The sequence below is a fragment of the Ylistrum balloti genome, unplaced genomic scaffold (genome assembly GCF_031769215.1).
Source record: "Ylistrum balloti isolate Yb309-2 unplaced genomic scaffold, AGI_CSIRO_Ybal_v1 Utg370064, whole genome shotgun sequence".
NCBI classification, from domain to species: Eukaryota; Metazoa; Mollusca; class Bivalvia; order Pectinida; family Pectinidae; genus Ylistrum; species Ylistrum balloti.
In genome coordinates, this window is record NW_026782110.1 from 262,229 (window position 1) to 289,359 (window position 27,131).

General features: G+C 34.3%; 2 protein-coding genes across 2 annotated transcripts in view; one reads left to right on the top strand and one right to left on the bottom strand.

Annotated features, from left to right (window-relative positions):
* Positions 1-935: 935 nt before the first annotated feature.
* The window catches only part of LOC132549535 (putative cysteine protease YraA), a 42,469-nt gene continuing 16,273 nt past the window's right edge, over positions 936-27,131 (bottom strand). The window contains exons 4-5 of the mRNA XM_060213475.1: positions 3,072-3,186; positions 936-1,427 (exon numbers count right to left, since the gene is read on the bottom strand). Of these exons, the coding sequence (XP_060069458.1) occupies positions 1,316-1,427; positions 3,072-3,186 (227 nt within the window). The 3' untranslated portion in view covers positions 936-1,315. The remainder of the gene's footprint in view (positions 1,428-3,071; positions 3,187-27,131) is intronic.
* Positions 8,424-25,226, top strand: LOC132549523 (ras-related protein Rab-26-like). Its single transcript, XM_060213464.1, is given in 5 exon segments — positions 8,424-8,673; positions 21,497-21,588; positions 21,591-22,161; positions 23,954-24,062; positions 24,923-25,226. Coding segments are annotated over 5 exon segments (1,326 nt in total).

Here is a 27,131-nt window from a genome sequence, read left to right on the forward strand (position 1 = left end):
ATAAAAGTATTGATTATCACTTATCATAATCATAGCATTTTCAAATTCATGGTTTAGCTGTATATTTTTGCAAAATTTCTAGCCTAATGGTAAATCAGTCTTACCTACCGAACGTACCATACGAAGTAATCATATCACTTTGTATACTTAATATACAAAAGTCAAAGTGATGAAAGACAGCATAGTTCTTATACGAAATGTCCCTTGATGTAGAACAAAGTAGTTCTACTGGTGAGCATGTAAACAAAAGGCTACCTGATGTAGAACAAAGTAGTTCTATTGGTGAGCATGTATACAAAAGGCTACCTGATGTAGAACAAAGTAGTTCTACTGGTGAGCATGTAAACAAAAGGCTACCTGATGTAGAACAAAGTAGTTCTATTGGTGAGCATGTATACAAAAGGCTACCTGATGTAGAACAAAGTAGTTCTCTTGGTGAGCTTGTAAACAAAAGGCTACCTGATGTAGAACAAAGTAGTTCTATTGGTGAGCATGTAAACAAAATGCTACTTGATGTAGAACAAAGTAGTTCTTTTGGTGAACATGCAAACAAAAGACTACCTAATGTAGAACAAAGTAGTTCTTTTAGTGAGCACGTATACAAAAGATCATCTGATGTAGAACAACATAGTTCTATCGTTGAACATGTTAACGAAAGGTCATCTGATGTAGAGCAAAGTAGTTCATGGTGCAGCTCGCTATCCGTAGCAATGAATTGCCGATTACGTTATCGTCAAGGACGTACACAGATCAAAACACTTCATATGATTTATTTCGCAAAAATTGCAAAATAGGTAATGTGACAAGAGACAATAGAATAAACGTGTTATTATCACACGAATCGGTGTGTTTATATTTCTATCTTTACGGAAAATGACTACATGTTGATTCCGTCTTTAGTTTTTTTTCAAACGAACAAACAAATATAACGCAAGTTTGTAGAGATGAATTATATTTATTCATAACAGAAAATTACTACATCGCTCCGTTATTCAACCTTATGGACAATAAAAAATGAATTTGTATTATCGATCAACACTTTAAAATACTCCTCTGAATATTTCAAGGTAGGAATTCCACAACATAATTCATCTAGACTTTCATGAATTTAATATTAAATTTCATATATGCCTTTCCTTAAGCTTTTTATGGACATTCACTATTTTTGCCAGTAAAATGCAGTTTTGTCCAGCACTCTATAACAGTAACATATATGAAGTTTGATATTGATGAGAACGAGGATTGATGATCTGTTGTAATAGCAAGTACTCGAATAGCTGGAAATTCAACACAATGTAATGACATATATTGATTTCTACTTCTTCAGCTGACTTATGATCGCTTTACAGAAATCTGGTAAATCCTTTGGAAGTCTTGATGTGATCATGTTTCCATCCACTACGACAGGAGAATCCTCATACAGAGCTCTACAATGTACAAAACATTAACGTTTCCTTAAAATGTATTATTCTGGTTTGGTAGATAGATAATGTTGGATGGACGTAAAGGTGTCATGTATCAAATGTACTCATAGTAACGTCTTAAGTAACTGTAGGAGGGTGACACCTGTACAACAGATTTTCAACCCCCACACCCCACAACAATAGAATCGTGAATACAATAGATACATGCTAGTCACATGTGACATTCCGTTTGATAAGCCGTTAAACATGAACATAACGTACATAATACTCTACCCAGGGTCCAATCTAGTAATACGGACATACTCAAGGTCGCAAATAACAAATATCTTTTGACAGATAACATATTTCTAGAATAACGTTTCCGAATGATTTTTATGTCTGCTGGGGTCAAAATGTATGTCTGCGGTCATGTTGAAGTGTGGACTGTAAAGCTATTTGATATGAATAATCCTTACTATATAATACCCAAATATAATATGCTGAATCATAACAATTATCGAATGTAAGTAAACCAAAGGTAAATATAGATACACTAGGTGATATTCAAGTACTCTAGAACAGTAAAAACTGTAAAACTGTTTTGTGAACAAAACAATGTCTCCTTATTAGGTGGTTGATTCGTGCCATTTCGTTAATTCGTCCTACTGAAACTCGAAATTTTCACCAAAAAGACGAGAATTGATTAACCTTGACCTAAAGGACGGCGTTGTAGCATGACAATAACCCAATTCATTACAAATGTTATTGTAACAAATTTTGTTGTTGTAACACACTGGCATGTTACAGGCATGGATGGGTCGGTGATTGTGGTGACAGGAGCAGCTCGCCAACGTTTGCCTTAGGATATTCTCGACAAAATACTGTCAATCCTACATAGAGTACAAAATAAACACAAGTGACTAATACAGAATTAGACACAAAGGAGACAAATTATGAATTAAACTTATTCATACAGATGTCTCACCCTTCAAGGATTCAGCAATGATTCAACAGCAATTAATTGTTCAAACATAAGAAGTAGCCGAAGGGGATCCAAATCAATCAAAATAAATTAAACAAAATTCAATAATTTATTCAGTTCTATAAACACATCTTAAAATTCAAGAAGAATATGAAGAACTGTAAGAGAAGGATTTTGTGTACAGATGTATGATGATTTTAATTTCGCAGTGGGGTTCTTAGTTACCACACCCAACCTTAGATAAAATTGGTGAACTTTCCCTCAAGGATGCTTCTGGCCAAATTTGGCCAAAATAGATTGATATGGAACATGTTCATGGACGGACGGATGTACGGACGAAGGACGCTTCGCCATGAGGGGTTCATTAGATAATGTCCACGAGCTTTTTATGTCAAAATTGGTCAAAAGTATGACCTCGATCGATGGCCACAAAAATCTGTTGTAGGTATATACCTGTGATGGGATGACGAAAATAGGACCCATAGACTGATTGATGATATATATTGTACAGACTTGTCCATGGACGCGCTGACGAAAAGTGACCATCAGATGATCCATTTGATAGAGCCTTCTTGGCCGATACTCTCACTACGGGCTGCATGGACTCCCATAATGTTATTACTTTGATTACTATCCTAGACCATGATCATAATAGAAATATACCCTTTATGTGCCAATATTCTTACCCAGCGTTTTCAACATCGTCTTTAATTGCAACAAAGCATGTAACTTTCTTGTCCTTCAGAATTTTGGCGGAACAGAACATCCATGCACCGTGACATATCGCAGCGATAGGCTTTCCTGAATAACAAAAAAAAAACATAATACTACATTTAAACAAGACCATTGTCCATCTCGACAAACAGCTAAAAATCTCATATATCCTTACCTCTCCTGAAATAAACTCACTACATACTTTACCTTACATATCATATCCTAACCTCTCCCTACATAAACTCACTACACACTTTACCTCACATATCATATCCTAACCTCTCCCGACATAAACTCACTACAAACTTTATCTCACACATCATATCCTAACCTCTCCCGACATAAACTCACATCATACTTTATCTCACACATCATATCCTAACCTCTCCCGACATAAACTCACATCATACTTTATCTCACACATCATATCCTAACCTCTCCCGACATAAACTCACATCATACTTTATCTCACACATCATATCCTAATCTCTCCCGACATAAACGCACTACACACTTTGTCTCACATGTAATATCCTAACCTCTCCCGACATAAACTCACTACACACTTTATCTCACACATCATATCCTAACCTCTCCCGACATAAACTCACAACAAACTTTATCTCACACATCATATCCTAACCTCTATCGACATAAACTCACATCATACTTTATCTCACACATCATATCCTAACCTCTCCCGAAATAAACTCACGTCATACTTTATCTCACACATCATATCCTAACCTCTCCCGACATAAACTCACTACACACTTTATCTCAGACATCATATCCTAACTTCTCCCGACATAAACTCACATCACACTTTATCTCAGATATCATATCCTAACCTCTGTCCACATGAACTTACTACACACTTTACCTCACACATCATATCCTAACCTCTTCCGAAATAAACATATCATATCTTAACCTCTCCCGACATAAACTCACTACATACTTTATCTCACACATCATATCCTAACCTCTCCCGACATAAACTCACTACACACTTTATCTCACACATCATATCCTAACTTCTCCCGACATAAACTCACATCACACTTTATCTCAGATATCATATCCTAACCTCTGTCCACATGAACTTACTACACACTTTACCTCACACATCATATCTTAACCTCTTCCGAAATAAACATATCATATCTTAACCTCTCCCGACATAAACTCACTACACACTTTACCTCACACATCATATCCTAACCTCTTCCGAAATAAACATATCATATCTTAACCTCTCCCGACATAAACTCACTATCTCACATACATATCCTAACCTCTCACATAAACTCACTACACATATCAAACTAACCTCTCTTCCGACATAAACTCACTACACACTTTACCTCACATATCATATCCTAACCTCTCCCGACATAAACTCACTACACACTTTACCTCACATATCATATCCTAACCTCTCCCGACATAAACTCACTACACACTTTACCTCACACATCATATCCTAACCTCTTCCGAAATAAACATATCATATCTTAACCTCTCCCGACATAAACTCTCTACACACTTTATCTCACATATCATATCCTAACCTCTCCCGACATAAACTCACTACATACTTTACCTCACATATCATATTCTAACCTCTCCCGAAATAAACTCACTACATACATTACCTCACATATCATATCCTAACCTCTATCGACATAAACTCACTACACACTTTACCTCACATATCATATTCTAACCTCTCCCGACATAAACTCACTACACACTTTACCTCACATATCATATTCTAACCTCTATCGACATAAACTCACTACACACTTTATCTCACATATCATATTCTAACCTCTCCCGACATAAACTCACTACACACTTTATCTCACACATCATATCCTAACCTCTCCCGACATAAACTCACTACTAACCTCTCCCGACATCACTACACACTTTTTACCTCCATATCATATAACCTCTCCCGACATAAACTCACTACAACCTCTCCTAACCTCTCCCGACATAAACTCACTACACACTTTACCTCACATATCATATTCTAACCTCTCCCGACATAAACTCACTACACACTTTACCTCACATATCATATTCTAACCTCTCCCGACATAAACTCACTACAAACTTTATCTCACACATCATATCCTAACCTCTCCCGACATAAACTCGCATCATACTTTATCTCACATATCATATTCTAACCTCTCCCGACATAAACTCACTACACACTTTACCTCACATATCATATCCTAACCTCTCCCGACATAAACTCACTACATACTTTACCTCACATATCATATCCTAACCTCTCCCGACATAAACTCACATCATACTTTATCTCACACATCATATTCTAACCTCTCCCGACATAAACTCACTACATACTTTACCTCACATATCATATCCTAACCTCTCCCGACATAAACTCACTACATACTTTATCTCACACATCATATCCTAACCTCTCCCGACATAAACTCACTACACACTTTATCTCACACATCATATCCTAACCTCTCCCATAAACATACAACTTTACCTCACATAACCTCTCGACATAAACTCACTACACACTTTATCTCACATATCATACATAAACTCTAACCTCTCCCGACATAAAACTACACACTTTATCTCACACTCATATCATATCATATTCTAACATAAACTCACTACAAACTTATCTCACACATCATATCCTACCTCTCACATATCATATCCTAACCTCTCCCGACATAAACTCACTACACACTTTACTCACTATCATACTAACCTCTCCCGACATAAACTCACTCACACATATTACCTCTCACACATCACATATCCTAACCTCTCGACATAAACATAAACTCATAAACTCACTATCATCCTAACTCTTACTCACTCACATCTCACACATCATATCCTAACCTCTCCCGACATAAACTCAATACAAACGTTATCTCACACATCATATCCTAACCTCTCCCGACATAAACTCACTACACACTTTATCTCACACATCATATCCTAACCTCTCCCGACATAAACTCACATCATACTTTATCTCACACATCATATCCTAACCTCTCCCGACATAAACTCACTACAAACTTTATCTCACACATCATATTCTAACCTCTCCCGACATAAACTCACTACACACTTTACCTCACATATCATATCCTAACCTCTCCCGACATAAACTCACTACAAACTTTATCTCACACATCATATCCTAACCTCTCCCGACATAAACTCACTACAAACTTTATCTCACACATCATATCCTAACCTCTCCCGACATAAACTCACTACAAACTTTATCTCACACATCATATTCTAACCTCTCCCGACATAAACTCACTACACACTAACCTCTACATAAACTCACTACAACTTTACTTTATCTCACATAAACTCACTACAAACTTTATCTCACACGTCATATCCTAACATATTAACCTCTCTAACCTCTCCCGACATAAAACTCACTTTATCTCACACATCATATCCTAACCTCTCCCGACATAAACTCACTAAACTTTATCTCACACATCATATCCTAACCTCTCCCGACATAAACTCACTACAAACTTTATCTCACACATCATATCCTAACCTCTCCCGACATAAACTCACTACAAACTTTATCTCACACATCATATCCTAACCTCTCCCGACATAAACTCACTACACACTTTATCTCACACATCATATCCTAACCTCTCCCGACATAAACTAACTACAAACTTTATCTCACACATCATATCCTAACCTCACCCGACATAAACTCACTACAAACTTTAGCTCACACATCATATCCTAACCTCTCCCGACATAAACTCACTACACACTTTATCTCACAGATCATATCCTCACCTCTCCCGACATAAACTCACTACACACACTTTCTCTAACCTCTCCCGACATAAACTCACTACACACTTAACATATCATATTCTAACCTCTCCCGACATAAACTCACTACACACTTTATCTCACACATCATATCCTAACCTCTCCCGACATAAACTCACTACACACTTTATCTCACACATCATATCCTAACCTCTCCCGACATAAACTCACTACAAACTTTATCTCACACATCATATCCTAACCTCTCCCGACATAAACTCACTACACACTTTATCTCACACATCATATCCTAACCTCTCCCGACATAAACTCACTACACACTTTATCTCACACATCATATCCTAACCTCTCCCGACATAAACTCACTACACACTTTATCTCACACATCATATCCTAACCTCTCCCGACATAAACTAACTACACACTTTATCTCACACATCATATCCTAACCTCTCCCGACATAAACTAACTACAAACTTTATCTCACACATCATATTCTAACCTCTCTCCATAAATAAACACTTTATCTCACACATCATATCCTAACCTCTCCCGACATAAACTCACTACACACTTTACCTCACATATCATATTCTAACCTCTATCGACATAAACTCACTACACACTTTATCTCACATATCATATTCTAACCTCTATCGACATAAACTCACATCATACTTTATCTCACACATCATATCCTAACCTCTCCCTTTATCTCACACATCATATTCTAACCTCTCCCACATAATAAACTTCACACATTTTATCTCACACATCATATCTATATTAACCTCTCCCAAAAGCTTCTAATATAATTATTTCATTGAATGAGATCTTGAGCTTGCAGGTTGAAAGTTAAAAAAAAATTATAAAATAATGTCTTTTATACCCAATTGCTATATGTACTTACTATATGTACATGATTAATGCATTCTGGATATTTACAAACATCATAATTACATCTTGAATTAAAATTACAGGATTAGGCGGGGTCTTTATTTCAAGATAAATTCAGTCTCGTATAGACAAACATAAAATTTAACCAGACAAGAGAAGGGTACAGTTTGTTCCAAACTGTCTGCTGGAAGGTCTTACCACCAAATTCAACAAAAATACTGTCAATCAGATCATTCTCACAAGCTCAACATGGGTAGCCATGATTTAACGCGTTCCCTTTTATATAGCTTTAATTTCCTCGTTTGTTATCGGACCTTGTTTGATCGCGCATACAGTGTGTGATCAGAATTGTATTAACAAATTATTTCTTTCCCTAAACCGTTTAAACATCCCTAGCTAATTACATATATTGCCAAGTTAAATTGTACCGGACTTCACCACGGCGGCGGGATCAATTGTTTGATCGAGACGTCAACTTGATCACGTGACAGGAATTCAATTGTTATCGCACATGATAAACAAATTCAGGTGTTAAATGAAAATGAGAAAGTTTTCATCCTACCGCAATGGCAACGGAGCGGGTTTCTGAACGAACTATTAAATGTAAAGTTGTAGTGGTCGGAGATTTAAGCGTGGGTAAGACTTTACTAGTGAACACATTTGTAAACAGAGAGGACCAGGATGATTTATCTAAATCTAGTCAGTTCTCCAGCTCGTCCAAAGGTTTTCCATCTAGGACGGGATACGCTAGTAAAGCTACTACCTTCATATCTACAGAGAGCAAGGTCGTCAAACTGGATATCTGGGATACGGCTGGTAAGTTCATCATATATTTACAATCTTGTGTTTTGGTACATGTTCTTTAATAATGATGTCGACACACAAACACTGTCGACACCACCAAACCTGTTCTGACCAGTCCTAAACGTGATATATTAAATCTTACACACGGTTGTTTTTGCATGAAAAGCCTCGCTTAGTTTAAAAATGTTTTTAAACATATAGATTTGTATTCAGCCATTATTGTTGTCTGAAATTATGTACCGAAATAAAGTTATTTTTGCTTCAAGGAATTGTAGGCACATACAGCGCTTTCACCATTACGATTATGAGATACATATGATGACCCGCCTAGAGAACGATATATTTCCCTAACTGGTATAAACTTGATCTACACGTACTAATGTTTCACATTTAGATATTATATTTGCACTATCACGGCTATAATATATATGAAACAAACAAACAAAAAAAGAGAAAAATACATCGTACTGATATACATACCACTTATATCAAATACAAAGGCGTTATCTGTTCATACAATCAATCAATCCATTGTTCTCCGAGGCCACAGATAACACCAAATCACAGATATTCTATTACATCCCTCTTTGCGATATCTCTCCTATGTATCGGTCTTATTTTCGCTCGTCCTAATGTCGATTGATTGTATCTCTACCTTCAGTTTTCCTGTGTGATTACCGTAACATTTCTACATGGTTATATATGCAGTGTACCTGTATCAGGATGCCGTATGTGATGTGTTGTCAGATAATTGATAAATAAAAAAACACTGAAGTGCACGGCAGTCGGTGAAACTGCAGCATACTGATAAGATGACAGGTCATTTCATAAACGCAAGTCATCAAAATATGCTTTTAAAGTATTATACTAAAAACTTATCTAGATGTAATCTTAAACATATCAATAGTTTAAACATGCCTTCGGTGTAAAGCTATTCACAGTGTTGGTTTTAGTGGAAGTTGTTCGGTGTAGGACAATCATTTATCTGTTGAAATACGATTCGGCGTGATGAAGTACTAACTATTCAGGTGTCGCACTAGTCATCACACCAGATGCACCGCGTATACATAACTCTAAATTCATGACTTCAAAAACATTCGATACTAATATCAAAATTAAAGACTAGTGCGGTTGACGTGTATTGTGTTGGGATTTTAATGGCATTAAAGTTCAAAATATTTCCATGTAGAAGAAAATTATGTGGAGTTTAACGATCGTGATGTAATTGAGAAATATTCGATTTCTTTGGTCGGTATGAATCTGGACGTGTTTCATGCTCCTTAGCTTGCCTGTGGGTTCTAAGTTTGTAAACCTTGTTCTCATTGAACATGACTTTGATCAAGATTCACATGGCGGGCGTTGTCGATGAACTAGAAGACACTTTTCCGGAACACTTATTTTCCTTGTACGTTTTAAGGACTCTCCATGCAAATATTTCATTTGTTCGTATTTTGTCTGTGTTTTATTTTATATGAGTTTGGATTATGATTACCGCGTAAACGATTATTTTCGCAGGATATTTTCACCTTTTCGCGGTACAGTAACGTGATCGCGAAAATTCAATCCCTGAAATAATATGACACGTGTGTATAAGTTATCATCTACACCGTTAAAATATTATTTTGTCATTCTGAAAGAAAATCGCGAAAAACTTTGAACTGTAAAAATATAGAGTATGTTGATAACTTGTATGTTCTTGTTTTTTTTTCATACATAGTAACTCTTTATGAATATGAATACTAATGAAATTGATAACAATTTTTCGGTGACGTCAACTGATAACGTCAAGAAACTGCAGACTTTTGTATCTAAATGATATGTCCAGTTTTAATGTATTGTGTCGTGCGCACAGCGATTTTTAGCGATAAGAAATAAGCGATGATACTTTATCTTCAATTGATCGAAATCTAAAGCTTTTATCAAAACAGTTGCCATGACGACAACTTTATTACTGACATGATCACTTCCGGGAGCTAGTTGTATCCCCTGATAAATCACTGTAGCGTTCTATGAATGATTTGATGAATAGTTTAGTCTGTTTTCTTGTAAAAGACATTATGTAAATGTAAAGTAACTTTGCTACTCATTATCTGATACCATACATTTTAGAAATAAATCTTACAAACGCATTTAGTCAGGCTCAATGTTACGCAATTTTTCTATTTGGTAATTTAGAGCAAGGAAGAATTTGTGTATCCACAATAGTCAATTTATAAAAGTTAACAGCACAAACATTGATAAAATCAGAGCAAAATTTTCAAAGCAAAATGATGTTTGCAAGTTTTGCAATAAAACCCAACGAAACAGTAGAGTGACCCCGACAACATTGACTCTGTGAAGGTTAAACACAAAAACAGAATGGGGATTTGGACAGTTGTTTGTATGTCTGACATTGACACATGTTTACCTGGGATATCGCTCGTAACAGCTGCCTTTCTGCAGAAAGGGGACTAGACAAGGAAACGACGACTGGGTTAAACGACCACGAGACAAGTTAAATACAATCTGACACCTGCTGTCGCTGACTTCAATACAATGACAACTGATTACGTTGACAAAATGCGATATATATTTCGGGCTGTTAACTGAGATTGGTATTGATTCTGGCAATTGAACAAATATTGACAATACAGAGAAATATATCACATTACAAATCTTATATATTAACTCATATAAATACGAGGATAACAGAAGAGCAACAGAAAGATTTATCTGATCCCTGAAAGACCAGAATGCTGTTCCTCATTGACACCAGTCACGTTAATCAACCCAAGACAATGATGTCATGTTCTCAAATAAAACCATGTTTATAACCACGAAACTACTAGGTCTACTAGTGAAAACTGAACACGTAAAACTTCGTATCACTTCAGATCAAATAATATTTCGCAAAAAGATCATGTTAGCTACCAACTGCATCACTCGAAACCCGCGTTTAATTACTGATATGTCAGATGTCGAAATATTTCCTAGAAATGAGGACATTGAAGAGGGTCTATGATGTCGAACCTTCAATATGTCAACACCGCAGATCTTTCTATCTTTCTATATCTCCTATTGATATTAAATACACACAGACCACTGAAATAGTAACCGAAAACCATGGTAGAATAAGTGTCTTCTGTTTCATCGACGTCGCTCGCCATGTAAATCTTGGTCGATCCAAGTCAAACCTTCGTTGTATACAATTTAAATATTGTATACTATAAATGTTCGTGTGCAGAGGTTATCTAAACAAACTGGTAATTGCGTATATAATCCAATGAAAATAGTACATACTTAATAGATTTAATCATGTGCAAAGCAAAACACATCATACATGAACAATGCAGGTCAATCACCGAGAATGGTATTTTCTATAATTGATGGTATAATGGTAGGATATGTTTTCAAAACAGCTATTCAATTGCTAACGTTTAACTTAGTGAACCAACAAATGTCTCCTCAGTACTGGTGTTCGTCTACGTAATGTTCTCTATGTAGATTTTCTGTGAAAATCATTGAACGATGAAGCCACGTGTATAAACTATTTAATAATGAAATAATATGTAAAAAAAACTATGGAGAAAATTAGTCACCTGTACAAAGTATTAAAACACGAACTCACTGGTAAATCTATCGATCAACTAAGCCAAATAAAACAGATTGAACAGTGAAGTCACCTGTAAAAAAACATTGAATAATACAATCATTTGTAATATCTACTGAACGATAAAGTCACTTGTAAAAAATATTGAATATTGAAATAAATTGTAAAATTATTTAATAAAGTCACTTATAAAGACAATGCAATCACTTATTATCTCTATAGGACAATGAAATCAGCTATCAAGTCTATCGAAGAACGGAGTAACAAGCAATAACAGAATAACGAATTCACGTGTGAAATGTTTTGAACAATGCTTGTAATATATATTGGATAATGAAGTTATCTGTTAAAACATTATTGAGAAATGAATTAATCTGGAAAAATACTGAACGATGACATCATCTATTTAAAGATTATACAAAAGACACATAAGTGAAACACCTTTAAATACAAATGAAAAGTTACAGTATAGCCATACATTAACTTCACTTATAAGTACCCATACCCTTGTTCATGTTAGCAAAGACGTCTAATATATAAAGATACATATTTTCAAATAGAAAAATAAATTGTAAAGAATTTGTAAAGGACACAGTAGTGTAAATAGATAAGAAATGTTCACTTAATTTGATGATTCACATGAACAATTTCAAATAAAATCATTCTGTTATGAATATTTTTTCTATTGTAATAATAAGTAAATCAATTCGGTGCATCCGTTATAACATATTATTCAAGTATTATCGGTGTTTTGGCCGTTGATTTGAATTCGCATCTGTCCGTATCAATGAAACGTGTGTTACAATGTATGAAACTGTGACAAAAAACGAAATTTCCTTTGTAAAACACCAGTAGACGTTTATGGCCGATCATAATAATTGAGCTTGGCAGCTTGTATGATACTGTGACAAAAAACGAAATTTCCTTTGTAAAACACCAGTAGACGTTTATGGCCGATCATAATAATTGAGCTTGGCATTTTATAAGCTGTGTATCGTTTTCATTTTTTTTACCTTATGTCTTTTATATATTGTATGAAAAGGGCAAAACTGACATTAAAAGATAAATAATTTTATCAAACAATGAAAATTACACAATCAGATCTTGTTTACGAGACCCTGTCTACAGTAATTATTCCTACATACCACTTCACACATTAATGAAGGCAACCATCCCAGTTGTCGACAGATAAGGTTATACAAGTTATGTATTGACTGGTGTGAATGAAATCATTAGTTGTACACCTGTTCTTCCTCGTTCGTTGTCATGTTGTATATAAAAATTTCTTCGGCTTGCAATACGTGTCGTATCTATTACTAGTCAGTTGAATTGAATAGCTTATTATCTGTGTTGTGTAGTGCTGAGATGACCGTTATTGCGATTTAAAATGGAAATCAACTTAAACATTCAAGATTATTCCAATTTAGTTTTTTAGTTGTGTTCTTACTTTGTATGTATCTATTTATTTTCTTTCTTTCTTTTCAAAATGTTTATTTTGACCAACATAAAAAAAAATGATGATTCATATATGTTATTCGCGAAAAATATTCGATTCCTTGACGAAAGGAAATGCTCACTGTCATAAATGATATAAGAAAACTATTACATATATGATATAAACAATAAAACATCGAGTTGAAATTACCGATCTCGGACCACCAGTACTTTCAAATACGTGACGAAGAATAATACAATAAAGTGTTGTGTCTCTCAACTGTTACTGACACAAGGGCACAAAGTCGAGTGTGATTAGAAAACTAATTTCACAATAGTCAACTTCAACTCAAAATAAAAGAGATAGAGAAATACGTTTAAATCAAACGTACGGTATTTTACAGTGAAAGTTTTCATTGAAGGGGAAATTAGGTTTAAGTTGATTTCAGCGAGATTGCAAAATTTCAGGCATTCATGTGACCCATTGGATCGTAGATTTCTCTTGTGGAAGGTAGCACGAGAGGAAGCACGTGACCATCTTTGCGTTTTCCCGTTGTAATATCTTTCAAATGCATACTGGTTCATGAAAGCTTAATTGGAATAAGGATTTCAAGGTTTCGTCGTGGTTGGGGGATGGAGTCTTATTCCAAAGAGTGTGTGAACGAGAACACGCGCTGGGTTCATTTTAAAAGAAGTCTGCATTTATTCAATCCTTTTCAAAAGATTAGCAGATAACAATATAAAATGACTTCAATATAAGTGTACGTTCCTGGATCTCGATGACATGATATCATTGGTAAGGATTTACGTAATCAATAAGGAATTCTGTTCGCTGATGATCCATCTACAGTAGTCTGCACCCAGTATCATATTTCAAGTTTACAAAAATGGTATCTCTATTACAAATAAAGTTCTACTTACATATTATTCAGTCTTTTCCGAGACGACATACTCCTTAATCACGCATTAGTATGTTATCAGATCATGGGTTAAGGATACGCCGCTCAACTTCGCAAAAATCCATTTAAACACAAAATCTTTATCGCAAATATTCTTGTATGTTATAATATTAATTTGGCGTTACAGTTTCATTTAAATATCGTATACGCCAGAAGTTTGAGTGCCGCATGTCGAGTCTGAAGAACTCGCACATGCTACACATTCATACTCCATTTAAAGTCGAATTCATTCGCTGGAAACAGTTTTCTTAACAAAAGACACAAGCGAATGTCGCCTTTCTAACAAATTCAGAATAAGACGTAGCAGAGCAAATTAATTAATTGAACAGCATCATAAAGCAGTTTCGTCCTTCTAGGACTTGGCAGTGATGCTGAGGGTAGAGACCTAGGGTAGACGACTGAAGACATTTAATGATCGAAACAAATGTCAGACATGATATTTGACAGTGCACGAACCCAATAATTCAAAAACTTTCATAATTTCTTTCTTTCTGACAATTTCAGTAGAACGTTAAGAACAATCAATGCAAAGAAAGATGAAGGGTCGTACAAATGCTTCGTGGCACTAAGTAATCACCTCGCACGGACTAAATGACACTACGTATAAGTCTCGTCAGATATTTAGTATTCACATCATAGTTAAATGACACTATGTAAATCGGTTTGCTCAGATTACTGCTGGTAAGAACCCTGTGGGATTTTGTATCCCGTTAGATTACAGCTCAGTATTAACAAATTCGTCACAACTCAGTAGCATAAAAACCTGTTCGGCTTTATTGACCACCCATGTGAAAGAACAGGGAAGCATTGAAAGTTTTCACACATATTCAAACCTTGCGATCATGAAAGAAAGACAATGTCATTCATTTGACCAAATATGATAGTAATTTATCCCAACACGCTACAGGCCCAGTATGAGCATCCTTGTTTTTTTGGTTGTTGAGAAAGATTTTGAATATTTGATAAATAAGTAGGAAAAGGTCATTCATTTGAAAAAAATTGGTAGTTATTTAAACAAACTTGGTAGCCCTTCATCGTGACATAATGCATGCCCAATATCAAAATCCTTGACCGTTCGGTTGATGGGAAAGAATCATTGAAAGGGATAAGTTTACGTTCACGTCGGACGCCGAAGAGTAAATGAGTTTTGAAAAGAGACTTACAGGGAAATTCCTGGAATACAGGTATTCCAGAAGCGTATGCGTCTTCTGTTCAATCAAATATCCACTATATGTATCTTGGTCAATCCAATAGTGATATCTCCTTCCAAAGTAAGAACAATGTAACAACAACGAATCCACCAGTCATGTTTTATGGTGAGTTTGTGTGATAGTTGGCGAAATCTTGTACGTAAATAATGATACAGAAAAGTTGTAACGAAAAAAAACTTTCAGAAAACACAGAGGAATTATCACATCATAAGAGTTAAAAAAAAACATGTGGAACAATCTCCGGATTAGCGTAGTGATGTATAATGAAGTAGCATGTTACCAACATGAAATAGTTTTTCGACATCCTAAATGCTGCACCATATGGTCATCGCATCCACTGAGAATTTCGTCACAAAATCAATCGGGTACTGCTATTTAGATTTAAAGGTTGTGACTTTGATACTGTCGTGCTATTCTTAGTATCCAACGAAATATGTATATCAACAAAACTGTCCAATCCTGTTTGTCGGAGCCACCGTTTACAATTACAACATGCTTGTATTTTTAAAAGGTTCAACATTACTAGGTAAATGGGCGAACATAACACAGGAAAACGCACATGCAGATGAATCATCGGGTTGACCAGTCATGTTTCTATCTTTAAATCAATATAAATTACATCATTTATAACAAGAATGCTTATAAATACATCGGGTTTCCTCTTACGTCATTAACTCAATACAATATTATTTTAGGTTAATCTAATAATATCATATTTGGAATTTCCTCTATCAATCATATCCCGTTTTATTTTGGTCCATGATTTATCGATCTCTGTTCCAGGCGATACACGACACTGTTATATATATATATATATGGTTGTTTATACGTGAAATCACCTCGGCTATTATTAGTTTTGTATCAATTACATGTAAAATTTACATATGATACATGCGACATATTTACATTGTTTAATTATATATTTCCATCTAAACTACAGTATAAAGTTACAATACTATAATTATTATTATGTTGTTGTAATACTCATAATTAAATGATAAAAATCATAACTAATATGTACATTTATCGCCATTGCTTGAAAACCACCGTCATTATCACATTGTTAAGTTATTGTCATTTTTAAATATTATCCTCAATATTATGTTATAATACTATCTCATCATTACGTTGCAATTACGTGTCATTATTACATTGTTATAATAGCGTTGTAATGTAACAGTCCTAGTTACATCGTTATAAAATGGTTTTAATGTTTTCATTATCAAACTCCAGTCATAATTACATTCTGCCTTGTTAATACTACACTACTACATCGTAATATGATGGCCACACTAACATAGTGTAATTACAGACCTAATTGCACAATTAAAAATGATTATAACGATTATAATGATTATAAAACAACATTCATTTTACGTCATGATATATAACCATATTAAGTTACAAGCACATTGCAATACAACGTCAAAATACCACCGTCATACAGTCAGTGTTACATTAAATGTAACTAAGTGGTGGTAATTATGTCACAATCATACGGTAACACTACCATAATGATCAAATTTGAGCACTTGCGTCATTATGACATTATTTAGAAGTAATATCGTAATCATCAAATTTTCCATTCTGATGTTCTATTTCATTTAGAAGTAATATCGTAATCATCAAATTTTCCATTATGATGTTCTATTTCATTTCGATAATATCGTAATCATCAAATTTTCCATTCTGATGTTCTATTTCATTTCGATAATATCGTAATCATCAAATTTTCCATTCTGATGTTCTATTTCATTTCGATAATATCGTAATCATCAAATTTGAGTTCTTCCATTAATTTGACAATGTTATAATACCACGTTGTATTCATAAAAGTTTTGTACTTCCGTCTTCATCACAAGGTTATATTACAATAATATCGTCGTAAACAAATTAAGTAATTTCGTCGAAATGCATTGTTAAAGTCAAATTATAATACTGCCGTGATGACTCCAACTGACAAACTGATGACATAATACAATTACTATACAATAATGAATTGTAAAGCATGAGAATACACAAAGAAAACACATTCATTATAACATCGTGAAAGACTCCTAGCTATTTTATTTATAAACATTGTCATAATTATATTATAAAACTTTTCAACAAACTCTGAATCAAATAAAACAACGAAAAACTCGTTTTAAGAAAGTAACAGACTGGAAAGACAAACGCACAGGAAGCTTTACAAACATGAAGTGAAGATTATCCAGTTATAATGATGGTCAGATTGTCTGGTGAAATAGCAGTAGGGACGTCTTTATATTAAAGATAAACTCGCGAATGGAGAATAGTGTGGTAGCTGGGAAAGATCAACGAAAAGAAATATAATCTACTGCATTTCAATGTACATATATGTATTGTCTCAGTCACTTTGAACAGGTGTTGTGTCATCTGTTACAACTTATCATTTTTCTTTTTCACTTATCTGGCATCTAAAGTGTCTATATATCTTCTGTTTTTGTAGATGAAACAGCTATATACTCAACAAAGGTCGTGTGAACGGTATCCGAATAGGTGCAACTTTCGTGAGAATTGTACAACATTTTGTGAAGGTTCGACTGTCTCCTGTCGTGCCATTTTTTCCCTTATCAATTTTTGCTTTTGTTTTATTTTTTTCTGTGTACAAAATTTCTTCGGAATTATTTCATATTATTTTCATCTATGTATAAATCTATATATATTTATGTTTATCCAATTGGTCATGTTACAAATATGATGTGTAATAAATACATATTACATATCGCAATTTCAACTGTAACACATTTAAAAATACATTTCTTAAGGAATGCTGAAATACACATTTTCACATCAAATGTATTCAACAATCCAAGCATGTCTAGATTTCACTGAGGTATTATTTCTATAAACTTTTCATTTTTGTTTTTTTCGATATGTTACTTTATTCCTTTTTTATATAAAGTATTTTAGACTTTTTTATGCCACTTAATTGTAACACTTTATCTAGTAAACTGTTAATATATTCGTAAATCAAGCAAAGTTTCTTATCGTAATTAAAACATAATTATCAAAAAATTGTCATTACATTTTGGCGAACAACCACGACTCATAATTAAATGAAAACTATCAATGCATTTATGCGAAATAAAACCATAGCTCATAACTAACTAAAAACATATAAATACATAATTAACTTAAAACTCTTGATCCCTTTTTGCAAAAAAAACCCCATAGCTTTCAATGCAGCAATTTGGTACTTTTCTCGATTGTCACAAAACTGTTCAAATTGATAGTCATGACACAAGATCATTTATATCTTCACACGTGTTTTATAAAATCAAATTGAAATTTTTTTTAAAAAATATATTACTGTTGGCATTTACAAAAAAAAGCTTGAAACAATGATTATTTAAGACATTGGGTATATGGAATTTGTAATCAACCTCCATTACCTATATGTATAACATAACTGAGAACCATATAGAATTTGACACATGCAGGGGATATTAAGATGTTTTAGATGAAAGAGAACATATCAAGCATAGAAATAAACACAAGTTGTGATATAAAGCGAGAACCGTTAGGTTGTATGATATGAGACTAGCATTTAAAGTCAAAAGACACAAGTACAAAAACAACCATATTATATTACCGCCTGGTTTTAAAGGTATTTTCATTTTCAACTATCGGGAGTGGTTACATGTTAGAATAAGGTGCTAGACTCGGAGGTTTCACGTCTGACGTCATATAATAACATAACATGGCTTGAAAGCTTATGTTACCGATATACTGTCTACATACTAATCGATATCATGTATAGATGATTTTAGACAATTTTTGTAACATATGTGACTATTTTGCGGCTCTTCTGTTTGCTTCAGATTCCCTTAAGCCACGACTCTTTGTACGAGTTTTATGTCTGTCACAGACATAGTTGTCAAGCATGACAACGCATCAGCGAAGACCATTAATATCTCCTACCACTGTCCAAGCTCATAGATACGGATGCTTACGTAGCAGTTATGAAACCTTAAATGTGACCGTGACATTGTCTTAGTTAGTTCATACACTTCATTGTACTGTACTGTACTAATGATTATAACTACGATAACCCATAGATCATTTCAAGGTGAATGTAGTGAATAGCCAAATATGGCGAAAACAACAGAAGAAAGATAAGGAAAAAAAAACCGGAGTTAATGCTGTATATAGTAAAACATGCAAAACTAACGAAAAATCAAACATCTTCATATCGTACAAATAATATTTCTCAATGCGATCACTGTGACTGCCATAATACTTCTCAAAATTTTCATCAACTTGCATCTTTTGAAACCCAGTGTTATAAGTTTGTCAGTCAATTGACAAGATATTACACGAAAATCGTGGTACTCATACCAGACACTTGAGTAAGGAATCAACAGCGACATGTAAATTAACACCACTTAATTTTGAAAATGGTGAACGAAAATGGTTTACAACGGAAACAAAAGAAATATAAGAAGTAAATAGTTATCAATGAATAAAGTCAATAATGATGGTTTACACAAATACGGTCGTGAACAGTTAAAGCTGGATATAGTAAATGAAGAGTATTTACAACCTAAACAGTTGTATAATAATAAATATAGTAAACAGTGCAAACAGCAGTATCGAATATGAATCACAGTGAACAAGATCGCTTTTGAGAAGCATTAGATGTAGAGGGTACAGAACCTTGATTTGTGACGTAAAACTATTTGATGTTGATCGTCATTCAGAAGAAAACCATATATTACTTTTAAAGGAAAGATGCGTTTTGTCTTCATTATTAACAAAGTAGATTAAAAATCATTTCGCAGGCTTTAGATTCATATGCTATAAATGTAAGGATTTCGAAGTTCAAAGCTGATTTTGTATGCCCTAAGGAGTGATTTACAGTCAATCCATGCATTGTCTAAATACCTAATCCTATTAATGACGGTATCAAATTAAGAGTTACTGTCATAGCACAAGCAATATCAGATGTTCACATTCAAATGAAATAAATAAAAAATCATAGATACAAAATTGCGCCTCTTAATACCTTCCTGATGTTGATTTCAGGATGCTTATGTTCAACTCTTTGATAACTGAAAAGTTTGAAAGTAAACTATCATTTATATCCAACGCCGTCTATGCTACTTTAACCTGCCTTAATTCAAAACATTGTAGATATGAATAAGACGATATGTATACCAGGACTGGCAAAACAAATTTGGTCGTTGTGTACTTAACACAAGTCACAATGTCAACCCCAAGGTTTCTCCCATTGTTTGGTGTTATAAATATACACACACCCGAAGGACGACTGAGATGCTATATTTATATCACGCTTTTATCGATTGTGAACCTTTCACTGGATTGTTGTCCCGCCCATCGAGAGCAGGACAGACATTTCATTGGACAATAACGATATCCACTATCGTAGAATGTATATTTAAATGCACGTGTCATAGCATATGGTTCATAGAAATTATCTTTCACATGTTGGGGACGGTGATACATGTGACATTTTCAAATGTTGTTAAATTCATAAAACTTTCGTCGACAATTGTAACAGTGCCTATTATTTGCATTTATATTGCAAGGTTACGTTAAGCATATACAACATATTTAACAACAAAGATGTGAAAAATACGTCTACGCACATGGGCTAGCTACAAGTAAGTGTTTACTGTGCTTTTCAAAACTATTACGTTTTCCTGTACCGTGCTTATTACCACTAGACTCTGTAGTGGACAGATGGAATGGACCTTTGGTAATGAAATGGCTTTATTTTTTCACTCCCTGGTGAATGATATTACTGTCGAAAAACACCATTCTAATGTGTTGTTTCACCAGCCTTCCGATGGTCAGAAATCTCAGCGACAAAATAACATTCACTTTAGTCAGATTCTTTTCACTGACGAAAATTCAAAACGAGATTTCAGCAGAAATATTGCAACAAAACAACAAACAGGGGATATCCGACATCGCCAGTGGAGGGAGGCGGAAGACATGAAATTTCTATCACTTAACAAAAGCCATCACACGAACAATACACTGATAACAGAAAATATTGGTTTGAACAACAAAGGAAGTGCTCCGAAAGAACCCTATGTGGAACTTAAAGTGAAAGTGATATTTCTTGGATCAAGTGGTGTTGGAAAAACAGCTATGTTCGAAACCTTTGAAAACGAAGGTTGTGACTATACTCAAGTGAGACAGCGGCAAAATAATCTTGTGCGAACCTCAAATGCTTCACTTCCAAGGAAAGCATCATACAATTCGGACGTAAAACGAGTTAACGGAAAAGTGAAAATGACAGTCTGTGATACTGCAGGTAATTTTTGTATAAAGAAAATGCCGCATATATGCTTAGAAGTTTTAGCAGTCTGCATATGCATATTAAGTGAAAGCGATACCATAAGGAAATAAATACAAAACATAAAACACAAAACAAAAAAAATAAGAAAAAAAAATCGTTTTGCTCTAAAGCTAGAGTTTTGTGATCGTAATCTTCAACTCTAAACAAAAACCCCTTTTTCTTCGAAACCTGGTGCAAGTAGAATGATTTATAATAAAGATGCAACTTAGTATTAATATAAATGTAACTTAAATAGGGGTCTGACGTAAGTGCACCATCAACCTCATAACGTCATTGTTTGTGTTAGACACACACGTGCTATTTACCTGTAGACAGGTAGAAACTTATCTCTCCTTCAAGTTACGGGTGCAATGACATTGTTTATAATGCCATTAACCATGAACTCCGTGTTAACTCTGATAGAAAATGTACCTACACGAAAGCAGATATTAGTAGTACACATGTTCATTGTGGTCCCACTTTAAACGATGACATAATGTACCGGGTCAAGCAGAAACGAGGTGTCCTATCTTAAGCTGCTTATATCTGAATTCACTTATTTTATCTAGAAGGACAGAAACTGATGATATCCCATGATCCATTACAAGCAAACGGTCAAGCTGTTTGTAACTACACCACTATATATTTACAACCAGAGTTATCAATACCATATGTATAGTACATATTGTCTCAATCCAGAATAATACTACATGTATGCTTTCATACATAGTAATAAATATAACAACCCTTGGAGGAAATACAGAATTTATATTTAATGTGTATAAGGTAAACATATACAACTATACACTGTTTTTTCATAGTTACAACCCTTAAGAGTAAATGTGTATCTATTTTGAGAATTGTAACACAATTCTTCATAATAACACTTTTATTGTATACATTTGTGTACAGATCATCACTGTTCAAATTTTAACGTTGCTAAGAGTAGCATAATCGTCCCTCCACTAAATACTTGACCTAAACACATTTTCTGACAGAAACACCATGTAAGTAAAGCTAGAGACAGACTAATATCGTTGTTCCTCTGCCTAACGACCTCGCACGGCAAACATAGTTATCTAGATCGTGTATACAACCCTTTCAGAAAGCAAACAGCTGGACACTGTCCAGTGCTTTTGTGTTTCTTTGTATTCATTAATGACCTTGACCGTTGCCATCGATGTGTCAAGAACTAGCGCATTGGACTTTTTTTATCTGAGGAAGTTAAAGACATATTTATTCTCCAATATTAAAATGAGATACTTATAGACAAATTAAATGTCCAATATCTCTTGACCACATTATATTGTAACCTCACCTTCAACCATAATTAAATGTCCAGAGCTTTTACAAACATGGGTAAGTTATATTATGACCAGCCCATGCTTGACCTAGGGTGTGTACTCTTGGAACCAGATTAACATTACACGTGATGTCGAAACGAGTGGTCAGAGTGTGTCAATAATTTAACCAGGTAAACGTGACAATGTTGACCAGAATAGAATGACGGTGATAAGAATTAAGTCCTGCCTAGATGGTAAATGTTCATGAAATTATATGTACACAAGATTAGTCAGATGTATGCAAAATGTAAAGAAAATATTGCAGCTTTTTTATTTCTTTCTAGAAAATAAATTGTCTAAACACAGCACTAAATTGCACAAACAGGACCCATTGGAAGAAAATTATCAAAAAAGAAAGATGTTTAAAAGGAAGACGAGTAAACAAACATTAACGTTAAGTAGTCGATCTGTTTTTTATATTACAGGTCAGGAGAGGTACCGGAGTCTGACCTCCTCCTACTACAGAGGAACACACGGCTGCCTCATCTTATTTGATGTTACAAAAGGACATACTTTCGACAGCGTCCAATCGTGGTAAGTAATTTATTATATAACCGAATGTTCAACTAGATTTTATATAAACAGACTTTGATGCTGGTGTATACAGCAGTTTTTACAAATGGTACATTTTTTCCTTATGTGATAATTTTCTAAATATAACTGGAAATACCATGTTAAAAGTCTGATATCATTGTAAATCACAGTGAATCTGACGCTGAAATGTTCCAGTTATCGCACTATCGGATTCCTTTATCTGTTTCGTATAAATGTAGACAAGCACAAATAGATTTTCAAGCTCTATTAATACACTCTGGAATTTATCATGTGTTATTATATTGCTATACGTCATAATAACATAACAGAAGTAAATATAGCATGATACAGTTGTTCGTAATTCATAACTAAAACCATCGTTATTGATGTGTCCTTCTCTCCCTGATGATAAACATCACTTTATATAAAAATGATTTCAGCTGAAGTATCTTCATTTAATTATCACAATGTACAATTTGACGATAAACGTTTTATCACAAAATTATACCCAGGTATAAAACATGTTGTTAGCGCTGTTCTGTAGTCAAATACAATGCAGTTAGTGATTTTAAAATCTATTTCCCATCATTCAGAACACATTCACCTATATAATATCTATTTATAGTGATAAAACAGAGAAAATAATAAGTACTTGAATATTAAAATCAGATGTATGATATTTTAACAATATTCCTGAACGTAAATATATTTGCGAGTAACACACAGGCAAATCCCATGAAATCCTATTTAAAGACTTTCAACATTTCAATTAACATCACTGCTTTAGATATCACATCGTACACATTAATGATAACCACATACACCTTGTTTGAACACCTTCTTTCCTTTTGTACATGTAGGTATAATGATCTGCAAGCTTACTGCACTTCACCAGAAATGATCTCAACGATTCTAGTCGGAAATAATTGTGACGCAGAAGAGCGAGAGGTTCCGAGAGAAAAGGCAGAAAAACTAGCGGAACACATTGGAATACCTTACATGGAAGTGCGTAGTGATAATACCCATACTGTGAATGGCGTTTTCGAAACACTTGCAGATATGATTATTGACAAGTACAAGCTTCACCCATCTCTGAATACAGAATCTACCTCAACAATGCTCCCCAGACCATCGAAAAAACCTAGCACATGGTGCTTTTGTTGACCACCTCGCCCTCTCCAGGTGGCGCGTTGTTGAATTTCATTCGAATTCAGATATCCAGCATACTGTCACACTGTCTTCATGCCTGGGGTCAATAACCAGCACATGTCGTGAATTGTTTAAAAGGCTTGACACTATAACGGTGGGGTGGTTTTCGCAACAACATTTCTAGATTGAGAAATTATTTTCTGACATTATGTTTCGGTGGCAGCACTTAACAGTTCTGACACTAATATTTCGGAGGCGAGATAACATATTAGTTCTGAGATTGTCTTAATGTTTCAGTGGCAGGGCAATTCTTTCGGTGGCGAGATAACATATTTGTTCTTACTTTGTCTTTCATGCTTCAGTCATTCCTGTTTTTAGGGGATTGCACTAAAAATCTCATAGGTGATCATCATGATAAATATTGAAAATATGTATATCAAACATGTACTCAACATAAGTAATCGTTTGATTGAAAACCTTATTTTGACTGTAACCTGGTATCATGACAAGTCGTCCACGGCGTGTTCATTGTGATAGTTGCCAGTTGTTGACTGCAGTATTGAAGTACAAATGTGAGGAAATACATGACATTTGTAACACCTTCTTAACGTAAAACAAAACGTACATAATCGCCAAATAGACCGGCGCCTTCTTACGTGTATATATTGGCAATAAATCAATTAATATGTAAACTTTAAAAATATATACTGCTTGTTGTAACGGCAACGTGTAATGTTATGTACATATTAAGATAAAGATTCGTTTAGCCTGTGTCTATAAAATTCCTTCCACTAATTGACCGAAATTCACATCAAGACAATCATTGTAAAAATGTAAGAATACTGGAAATTAAGCGTTTCATCTACATTAACTCACCTCACTGACATGGATTATACTATGCCATCTCTTTCAATACTTTGTTGCGTGTCCTTTATTTATTTATTTATTTAAATGCATCATAAAGTGAAATCTAAAACAAATAAATACAGAATTTTACATGATAATTGATGTGTTTTCGATTTATTCATACAGATGTTAAACAACAGAACAATAACATTTGTATTGATAAAAAAAGAGTATTCACTACATCCAACAGTCACTGCTTCATCGTCGTCTCATGCTTTGCAGCTGTACACTGAGGATAACCCTTAATTGGTAATACTGTTAACTGTTATGGTGCATCTACTCATATTTCTGAGTGATATACATATACAACAACTGAATATCAGGGGAACTCAATGTGTCATAAACCTGGATATTTCAATAGAAAGTGTCACATGTGTTATTTCTTCTTCATATACAATAAAAATTCGCACTAAATGATTGAACATTTCAAAAGGAAGAGTTAAACGTAAGCCACGTCATTTAAAACATATTGTTAGTGCGTTCTTTTTTATTTTATTTTTATTTTCGTTTCACCGAAATTTGATTTGATAAATCTATTACAATATTATTAAAGCTCCAAATAGTATCCCAAAGATAATTCTCACTACAACCAGTATCCCAAGAATACCTAAACACTTGCAGGTGTTTATATTACAGTTGCAGTCACGGAAGTAATCAAAAGTACATGTTGACGATGATACGAACTGCCAGTCATCTGAAGGATAATCAATACCCCCGTAAGCGTCCATACTATAAATAAAAACAACAACTCGCACCCTAAGGATTACAGAAATTAAGCCATGGACATGTAAACACAATCTTAATTCAAACGAAAATTCGACGGGCGGAACATATTCTTACAAAAAGGTTGTCGGGCAAATATCTTAACCGATTACAGACTATAGTTTCTCTAAGCATGTAAAACTGATTAAAATATGTTGAAAACCAAACAAACAGTTATACCAAATTTAACCAGATGAAACAAAATCGGGGACTGAAAAAAATGATATCCAGATGCAGGGAGCGCAATGATAA